Below are 10883 nucleotides of genomic sequence, written 5' to 3'. Positions count from 1 at the left end.
ATATATTCTCTATATTCTATATATACGGGCTATGTGCGCTGGTTTTTCCATTTTTTGATTTTTTTTTTAAATTTGTTTTGCTCATTTGAATTCTGGTCAAACTTAACTTTGACCAAGATTTAAACAAGTGTAAAACATCAAAATGAAAAACTAAGCCTGGATCCTTCTTAGTCACTCTAAAATGAAGCTGTGGTGAGTTTTTTGAAATTTTCATGTTTATTTCCCAAAAACACTTCTCTTCACTTCATACAAGAGAGTTTGAGATACTCGAGATATCACACAATACACATGAACTTATCATTTAAATGTATGTAAACCTTGTTTATCAACTTAAATCATTAGTATATGACATAAGAAGACTATGTGCGCAGGTTTTTTATTTTTCTGATTTTTATTTAATTTATTGTGCTCATTTGAAATCTGGTCAAACATAGCTTTGACTGCTCCAAACCCCTTCCAAACCCCGCTAACCCTAGCGCTGAACCAGGACCATTCATCTAACCATAGCGCTGAACAAGGGTCGTCAATCTGACCCTTCTAGAAGGAATCTGCGGGGAGGAGGGGGGCGATCCGTGAGATGCAATCTGATTGGCTCGGAGATTCTTTTTTTAAACAAATATAGGGCGCGCTGGATGGACCGTTGGGCCGTCTCCTTGTCTGGGCCTAACCGCAGTAAATAGCCCGTCTCAGCCTTTCCAGGCCTTGCATGCATGGGAGGCGGCGACGTGGGTTTGCATGCGCGGGAGGCTGCGACGTGCATGCATGCGAGTGAGGCGAGCGAGGCGCGCTAGGCTAGCGAGGCCAGCTAGGTGGTTCAGGGCAGCGAGTCAGATGCACCATCCAGTCAAAGAGCTATGCAATGATTCAAATGCACGCACGCGCCCTATGCATCGTTTTTGTGCAAAAATTTAAGAGTGCAAAACGTAACGGATACACACACGCGTACGGATACACACACGCGTTCGGATTCACACACGCACCGTTCTCATCCTTTCTCTCTTCCTCTCCCACTCACAGGCCTATAAATGGGGTGCCTATCTTCCTCTCCCACCCATAAGCCAGATCCGATCCATTCTCTCCAACTTCAAACACCCAATCGACCGAGCCCTCCCCAAGCGAGACCATGCAGTTCAACGGGCCAACCTTCAGCCGTCCGCCTGTCGTGCCAGAGCTGCGCTACCCACCGGGCGTGCTCGTGGAGAGGGAGCTCCATGTGTGGGCTATTTCAAGGTGGAGGGGTTCCGTCGAACTCACCCGCGCCTTCCACAGAGCCGGCTATGCCCACCTCCCACGGGGCTCGCCGAGGATGTTCACCCTAAACGAGGTTCGTGATCGCGGCGGCGTCCTCCTACTGCTCACGGTCACCTTCACCAACCCGTTTGACGCGCGCGAGCTCCTCGGCCAAGTCTTTTGGTGCGGCTGCGAGGCCATCTTCTTCACCGTCTACAACATCTACACCAACTACGAGAGCATCTTCCCCACTCCATCTGGGATGCACTCCCTTCCCTATGATGAGGAGGAGGAGGTGTGAAGATGAAGACGGTGTTGAAGGGGCACACGCGGCCAAAGTGGAAGGAGGAGGTCAAGATGAAGATTGTTTCGTTTTTTATTTATTGCTTTTCTATGTCGTGTCGTGTCGTGTCATGTTTCATCATGTGTCCATGAACTATCCATGAACTTATTATTGTAAGGGTTGCATCTTATCTAAGTTATTTATTAGGGTTTATTATGTGTGTTAAAAAATGTTCGTGCCCAAACATATAATTTCTTCCCTAAACCAAGTCATGAAGTTCGAGAACTTGTGGTTTTCATTAATGAAAATCAGGAGGGGTGAGAAGCCCTTCGTTTCATTCAAAAAAAAATAAGTCATGAACTAACATGCAAATTTATTCCATTTAAATCCTAAACCAAGTGCCACTCTAACCCTAAACCACGTGCCACTCTAACCAAAACCACGTGGCAGTGCAAACATACGTTTTCAACCTTCCAACCCTCCAAAATTTTAGTGCAAAACAAAGGAAAACCACTCTCACGCGTGTGCAAACATTCACGGTCTCACTTTTTTTTTGACAAATTTCACAGTCTCACTATGTATACCTTCCTTCCCTACCCATGTCAAACTCTTGCCATCTGTCCTAGCGGTTACCAGCTTAGCCCTAAACACCACAAACCCATGCGGTCCTGGGTTCGAGTCCCCAACCGCACCAATTTTTCGTGCATTTTTCACCCTTCATTTTTTAGACAAATTAGTTTTTACTCAATGTAATGTCCTTAAAAAATGTTCATTTATTTTGGCACTAGGTGTAAACCTCTACCAAAGCTGAGGCATATTTTCCATGAAATTTTCGTCTTTGATTTAAATCACGGTGTATTTGAATTGGATTACTTAAATTGCTATTAAATATTTAACAACTCCAAAAAAATTCTAACCTTAATTTTTTGGCTCTGGAATAATTCATTAGCTGCATTTCATTGATCAAATGTTTCTGAATTCCTCATTTCTTCTCCTTTTTTTCAACATATTTAAATGTTGGTCACTTCTTCTCTTTTTTCTCAACATTTAAACAACTTTGACCAACATTTAAACTAGGTGAATTTCTCATACAATTTCAAGATTACAAATTCCTCCATAATTCATGCCTTTCCATACATTTTCAACATTACAACCAGTGCGATTACCATACCTACAAATGCCCAAAAGTATTTGCAAATGGGTATTGGTAGTGCTTGATCTTCAAGCTTCCTAACCTTCTTCTTCAACATCCTAAGCTCAATAGCTAGCTCTCTGTCAGTGCGTGCTTCGCCCTTCATCTCTTCTTCCGGAGCTCGTGATGCGGCCACCGCGGTTCGGGGCAGCATGCACAACCATTCTTCATGCTCTTCTTGCAGTTCATTTATCAGAGTCTTGGCCAGAGCATCGACCCAAAGAAAGAAGCATGTCACCTGCGTGAACACGGAATAGATCAACCCATTGCTCAAAGATCCCGACCACGAAAATGGTGCAATTGCCCCGATTCTTACCCCATTCTCGCTGCACACGTAGAACGGACGATTCTGGTTCCTCGGTGTGTGAGAAACCCTCCGATCAACGCTCGCCCGGCACCGTGGACAGACGAAGACAGGCATCTCCACACGCGCCCGGCTCTGCATCCGCGAGGTGGCGCGGGAGCTTGCGGAAGACATGGAGGTCGGAGCTGAACGGGATCTCAACGCCGTCGCGCCCTCCACAGCTAGCTTCCCACCGCCGCGCCCTCCACGGCTAGCTTCCCACCGCCGTGCTCTCGCTCTCTCGCCGTGGTCAGCATCATGCTCTCTGTTGCCGTGGTCACCGCCGCTGTCGCCCGCTTATATAGCACACCCGCAATGGCTCTATGCTCAACGGCTCTATGCTCAACGGCTCTCTGCTGGGTCCGCAAGCCACGCGTGCAACGGTCTGAATAAAATTGGTCGTCTCTGCCGCCTGGTCCCACCTGTAAGGGCCGAGTCAAAACGTTGACCTAACGGAGACACCAGAGTTCACAGAACGAGTCGGTGCGCACGGACTAGGGGCAAAACTGAGCATTTGCATCTGATGGCAAAACTGAGCAGATGGACACCACTGAGGGCAAAAGGATAATTAACTCAAATATTTAAGCATCCACTTGACATTGTCAACAAGTCCAACGCCACCAATATGGTCGCAAGCACTATAAATACGCATACAATCTGTCACTTAGAACCCATCATCTTGCAGGAGTACACTGCGATAGAAGGCACACACACAATAGAAGGCACACACACAATGGTAGGCACAATGGTAGGCACTTACATTTGCCGCATAAGCCAAAAAGAAAAGTGTTCAAGTTGTATTAAAAAAATTGTTCAACAAGAAAAGTTTTCAAGTTGAACTAACATTTCTCTTTAAAATTTTCAAATTGTTCATGCTTTTAGAAAATATTGTTCAAAATTTTTAAAAAATGTTAATGCTTTTTTAGAACAATGATGTTTTCAAAATGTGAGTTGTTTACAAAATTGTTGGATTTTCAAACATTATTTGATTTTTAAAATTTTATTCAGAATTTCCAACAAATGTTCGAAAAAATTGAAAATGTGTCCAGATTCTACGTTGGTGTTAGCTATGTCCGGGATTTCTAGGCTAGAGGGAGTCCACTTTTGTAAGGCTGGTTGCTATTCCCTACGCCTGACTTAATAGCCAGTTTGTTAATCGATGAAAATTAATTTCAAGCAGTTAAGAGAAAGTTGCGGTCTGATTGGGAGATGGCCCATGCGCCATGCAGCCAATATATGCGTGTGGTGCAGCAATGCATGTGGGAGCGTTGATGGATGCAAGGACGTTTGGCAATTAATTTACGGTTGTTAAAACCATTTAATCCTGCTCACTAATTGGGCAGATTCAAAATAAAAAATCGGCCCTGATGTGCCTTTGTTTTGGCAATACTGTGGAGTCTGTTGTAGGCACAATAAATCCGGACAACGTAATTCTTAAGTTTGAACGCTTCAAATGTTTCAGACACTAATCATCCCAGCCGGTGACCCACTCACCCTCACGTGCAAGAGGTACATGGTTCGATTCCTAGAATGTGCATGTACTTACTTTGTGAATTTTTACCTCCCATAAACGGCCGCACTCTCTACATCGGTCACTAATGGGCCGGCCCAGTAGGCGTACGGTGTATACACTTCGGTGGATGGTTGACGTATTTAAAAAAATCAACCACTCAAAAAAGTTAAGAAAAGATTATCCTACCCTTTCTTATGAAGGTCCTCCATTGATGTGTTTAGGAGGGTTGTACCGAAGCGAGCCACGGGCCTGAGTTATGGTCAAATGTGTAAAGAACACTTAAAGAGTTAAGACAATGAAAAAATGAGCTGGAGCGATAACTGAGAGCTAGAATAAGGCTGTAGCGTGAACATGTACTTGGATAAATGAGTCACGCATTTTTACAATATATAAAACAGTCTATTCGAATGACAGAATAATACAGAAGTATAGAATTTATAAACATACTAGAAGAGAAGCAATCACATAGTATGACACAAGAGAACCCACTCCAATATGTAAATCGATTAATGAAGTGTGAACATGTTGTTGCCTTGTAAACCAGCCACCAACTCACCATCCTGAGTAACAAGACCAAAGGAAACTGTTGACATCATTGCCTTGAAGAAATCAACGGCTCAGTCTCATTCAAATATGGCGTACCTTTGAGAAACCAAGCAGTCACACCGCCGGCCATGATCATCAATCCATCATTCTATCATGCCTTGGCGATCGACAGAGTCAGCATAGCTAATCCAGCATGCTCTTCCTGCAGCAAGCTTCCGTCCAGGCTCCAGCGCCGCTCCGCGATCCTCACGAATTCGTCCATCACATCCCCAAAATGTTGCACAACTATCTGTTCGTACACGGCTCTTATCTGGTTGGCGATCCAGCTTGGGGTGACGAGTGCACTGTCTAGGTCGCTTAAAAAGTCATCGGAATGCCCGGGACTAATGGAAAGGGCGATTCCAGAATGCCTCGTCATCAGAAAGGGCGTGACGCCATCAGAATGCACTCGTCATCTAATGAAAACAACCATCTGGCCTCCTGGGACTAATTCTTTGGCTCTCAGTTCCAGAAAATGTCTGAAATCCTTCCTGAACTGCTGTGCATAGGCTTCAAGGACCATAGGGAGCTTTTCACGCCTAGCATGCACATTGATGTAGTAAGCCGGGATCTGGTTCCTTGTTAGAACTTCAGGAGCCTGTGAAGATAAAGGTTTTGATTAGAAAATTGGCAAGTTAATGCAATGGATCGATCCATCAAGCAGTGTCACACTCATACCTTGGAGAACCAGTGCAGGCTACTGGACGAGCACACAAGATGCACGGAGCTACTAGTGAAGAGCCTCTCATAAAAGGATCCCGGTGCGACACCCGTCACGACCACAGGGTCGTTGATTCGACGGAGTGTGACGAGGCTCTTCACCACCGTGTTGAAGTCGTTGTCAGGCAGGTCGTTGAGGAACACACACAGTTCTGGTGGTGCCTGCTGGAACTGAAGACAGTAAACATGAATCGCCTCGACAGCGACCGACACCAGTGCCAGCGCGTTTGGGCCAGAGGAACAGCCCAAGTCCGCGATCACCATCTTGTCAGGTAACAAGGTGCTGCTGCTGAAGTCTATGATGGCTCTTTCTATCAGCAGCTTCATCCTGTTCTGCTGAGCGTTCTGCAGTCAATTTGAACTGTCTTCAGAAAATCTAGTAGTCTTCAGCTAAATAGCATGCTTTTTAGCTTCCTCATTTTTTCTTTTGAATTTCAGATATATAGTCATATTATGAATTCCCTGGAGGACAGTTTTGAGAAGCCAAGTGTCAAAGAATAGGATACCTGAATACCGGAGTTGCGAGCGTAACTTCTTTCCCCTTGTCCTTGGTTCATATGAACCATCTGTTTGGAGGCCATGGCTTTGGTTAGAGTGAGGCAAATCTCCAGAAAACCTGATAGAAGCAGATTAGGAGGCCACTGCTAATGATGTACTTGAACCTCAGTTCTTATTTTCCTCTGCTAACTGGGGATGGCTGCTTATCAATAGCCACTGATTCAAAGCTTAAGTCAAAGTCAACTACAGATAAGGATATGACAATAGTTTAACAACCCGTCACTGGTAGTGGTTGTATTAGATCAGCAGACTTGTTATTTTAATTTGATTACATTGAGTTGGCTATTCAACATGGAATTCAAGGTCAAAGAAAACATTTTAGACATTTTAGAACAGCAGACACATTTTTCCTGAAGCTGGTAGAAAAAAAACTGAAAGTTTATTACAGTACTATTGAGAGTGGTATAAAATATTTTTCCTACAGTGGTTGCACAGTGGAGTTTTTTTTGTTAATGCTAAATGCTTCCATACGATGCTTGATGAACATAAGCAAGTGCACACTGCATAGATAACACAAATACATCAAGCAGAGAAATAATGAACTACCATGTGATGATCTTCAAATACTAACCGGGGGAATGGTGCAGGTGGATAAATCTTAAGTGTGACGTTGTACAGAGATGGCATTAGTTGGAATTAACTATAGAGCTTTCGTTTTCGGCCATTATTTGGTTACCAAAGTTTTGGTCAACTTTCTACTCAATGGAAGTTTTGGTCTTCCATGTAGTCAGGGTCTGAACTAACTTTAATCACCTTACAATGCTGACCAAACAACATTTATATACTTAAATATTCTAACCAGGAGTATAATCAACACGAGAACCATGAGCTCTGTTAAATAAATATTACTCCCTCCGTCCCATAGTGTAAGACGTTTTTTGGCACTACACTAGTAGAAAAACACCTAATAGTCTCGGTTCGTAAGGGCCTTTAGTCCCGGTTCATGAACCGGGACTAATGGGTCGTTACTAATACCTCCACCCATTAATCCCGGTTCAAACACGAACCGGGACCAATGTGCCTCCACGTGGCCCTGTGTGCCGAGCCCAGTCAGGGGGCCTTTGGTCCTGGTTGGTGGTCCCGGTTGGTGGCTCCAACCGGGACCAAAAGGCGTCCACGCGTCAGCATTCTAGTGGCTGGGGTTTTTGTTTTTTTTTTGAAAGGAGGGGGGTTGGGTGTTTTGGGGGGTTAATTTAGGTGTTTCATATATTGTATTAGCTAGCTAATTAATAGAGAGAGTGTCCTCTCTTATGTCCGTGCTTGGTCGACGCTACGTACTATATATACATAAGTGATCGAGAGAACCATTCAGTACAGAAGTTCGTCATGCCTACTGAGAGAAGTGATCGATCGACCTCTCCTTCTCCGAGAGATTGGTCGAACAACAAGTTTTCGTATCATGTATCCGACGCTACTGGCTACATACAGGTACAATATGTCTAAGATCTCTTAATTACAAACCCCTAGCATTTGAAATCAATTTCCACATGGTATTCTCCGGCTTTACTGATGACTTGGTCAAGAAAGAATCCCGCCAATTCCTCTTGAATTGCTTTCATGCGATCTGGTTTTAGGAGTTCATTCTGCATCTGCCACGTCTAATTTGAAGAAGAGGGTTAATTAATACATATATGAATGAAACTGAACAGAAATGATGGTGTAATAAAATGAAATTGTGAATATTATTGCTTACGCATTTCATATTGTCTTTTAGAGTAGCCCCGCTTGTTTTTCAAAGTCGCGGTGTGGATGAACTCGCACACGTAGTATCCACAGAAATCATTCCCTTCCTCCTGCCACAAACACTTTACAAGAAATAGAGGTCAATCAAACTGATAATGAAGCATTATAAATGGCATTGATGAAAGTATAGCTATAGAATCAACGGGAGATGCGCGCAACTAGCTAGCCCAGTAGTACTTACTTTCGGGTATATATATCGCAGCTCCTTCGGCAGTCCCGGAGCTTCTGCGGTGAACTGTTTCCAAACCCTGCAAGACAAAGAAAATAATTATTATAACTTGAGCTATCGGGAAATGAACAAAAAGTTGCCGATATGGTGCGATAATGATCGATTGAACTTACTTGCTGAGCATTTCAATCATGTCCGCATAGGTTTGAGGATCTTTCGTCTTGAGTCTAAGACGGTTACTAGTCCCCGCTCAAGCTTAATCTTCAGAAGAATATAGTGGTACCTGCGCACGCATGCATAACTTAGCAATTACATTACTATAACCTCGCTCGAGTAATAAGGGAAACCGAATATGCACACGACAGTAACACTCACTTGCCGTTGTAAGGAACGAGTATGGTATCTTTCTTTTGATTTTTGATCAACGATCGTAGCAAGTTGTCCTCGGCCTCTTTGACGTTCTTTTCAACCAGAAATACATCTATGATATTTGTGTTAATGAAACCCAATATCATAAATTTCTTGTTTTTGCACTCGACGATTTTCAATCTGCATAATATATTGAGGATAATTAATTATAAATACATGCAATGAAAGAGCTGAGCTATATATAGAGACTTAATGACAGAAATAGTACTTACAGGCAGTAGCAAAAGACCATTAATTTATCGAGGGCCTTTTGATTGAAAAACGCGAAGAACTCATCAAATGGAACACACAACAGATCATTACAGAACATCCATTGCCGGTGTGTCTGCGTGCATTATATATAATTAAGTGTGTCAAAAATCATTACAGAACATCATGAATAGATAATTAAGTGACCAAATTAATAGAAGTTCATCATCACATTAAAACCAAAGTACATACATAGTTCTCATCTAACAACATAAAGCTCTGCAGAGTATCTAAATTAATTAAACCATACACTGAAACAATGTAAAACATTTTAATGCGAAAACAAATGCGATCATAATCGCAACCAATGTAACAATTGATCCAACGGCATAATGATACCAAGCCTCGGTATGAATGGCATATTTTCTAATCTTTCTAATCTTCAAGCGCATTGCATCCATCTTGATCTTGTGATCATCGACGACATCCGCAACATGCAACTCCAATGTCATCTTCTCCTCCTCAATTTTTCCAATTTTTTTCTTCAACAAATTGTTTTCTTCTTCAACTAAATTTAACCTCTCGACAATAGGGTCGGTTGAAATTTCCGGTTCAACAACCTCCTAGATAAATAAAATCTATGTCACGTTGGTCGGCATAATTGTCATAAACAATAAATGAACCAATAGTTATGAAAAGATAATATATACCACATCCGAATCATAGACAGGACGAGGGCCGACGGGGGCGGATACCAAAACCATCGCACTATATAAGATGCAATAATAAAACTAAGAACATTATACAAGTATCTATATAAACATACAAGTAAGAATTTTTTTCCTTTCAGAAAGAAGATAAGAACAAGAGGCTCACCACGGTGGTGCCGGCGACGAGATCGGCGCGGGCGATCGACGGCGGTGAAGACGGGGACGGGACATGACGGACCGCTAAACCTAGACAAATATTGAGGAAAATGGAGCTTGGAGATCGAGCTTGGAGAGGAGAAAGCTTAAGTAGTGTGGCTCGGGCATTCCATCGAACACCTCGTGTGCATAGGAGGTGAGCTAGAGCACCACAAAGCTCTCCCCTCGCCGGCCACGAAAAACAGAGCACTGGGAGTGCTCTGCTCGCGGGCGAGGGGTATATATAGGCAACTAATTGGTCCCGGTTCGTGCCATGAACCGGGACTAAAGGGCAGCCTTTGGTCCCGGTTCACGCCACCAACCGGGACCAATGGTGGTGGGCCAGGAGCGAGGCCCATTGGTCCCGGTTCATCCCACCAACCGGGACCAATAGGTCCAGTCGAACCGGGACCAATGGCCCACGTGGCCCGGCCAGCCCCCGGGCTCACGAACCGGGTCCAATGCCCCCATTGGTCCCGGTTCTGGATTGAACCGGGACTAATGGACTGACCCGGCCTGGACCATTGTCCCCTTTTCTACTAGTGCTAGTGTGCCAAAAAACGTCTTACATTATGGGACGGAGGGAGTAAAAGACAATACCATGGCGAAAAGGAGCAAGTCATCAGACATACAAAACCAGTAGAGATCAGCCAACAAACCTACAAACTGGAGAGAAAAACACAATGTTCATGCACTACTAAACTGGGCAAACACACGTCAAAGTCTCCTAGTGGCAAGATTGCAGAAATATCGCCTAGTACCACTTCCGAGGCTACTACTATTATGGTTGATATGAAACAAAACATAACTGTCAAACACTTCTGGATGGAAATATGAACTCAGAGGATGTACCTTCCATCTCACGCAAAGGCATGTGGACAGCGGAACAGCGAAGAAAATGAACGGAGTAATTTGCACTCAACCACTGGATTCATATTTCTAACTTCGGGTCCATGCAGTCCAGTTCATACTAAAACCATCGCTCTTATAGAGTGGAGAAGTAATTTTCGATATTGCCATCAAA

At 43.7% G+C, this 10883-nt stretch overlaps 1 protein-coding gene across 1 annotated transcript; it reads right to left on the bottom strand.

Annotated features, from left to right (window-relative positions):
• Positions 1 to 5242: 5242 nt before the first annotated feature.
• LOC119282222 (salicylate carboxymethyltransferase-like) lies at positions 5243 to 6517 on the bottom strand. The gene is made up of 3 exons (XM_037562529.1): positions 6373 to 6517; positions 5825 to 6211; positions 5243 to 5744 (listed from the first exon to the last, which is right to left on the bottom strand). Exons 1-3 carry the CDS (start codon positions 6445 to 6447, stop codon positions 5559 to 5561), a joined length of 648 nt encoding a protein of 215 aa, XP_037418426.1. The 5' UTR covers positions 6448 to 6517; the 3' UTR covers positions 5243 to 5558.
• Positions 6518 to 10883: the final 4366 nt, after the last annotated feature.

The sequence above is a fragment of the Triticum dicoccoides genome, chromosome 3B, assembly GCF_002162155.2.
Source record: "Triticum dicoccoides isolate Atlit2015 ecotype Zavitan chromosome 3B, WEW_v2.0, whole genome shotgun sequence".
NCBI lineage: Eukaryota > Viridiplantae > Streptophyta > Magnoliopsida > Poales > Poaceae > Triticum > Triticum dicoccoides.
This window is presented reverse-complemented; position numbering and strand designations above follow the sequence as displayed.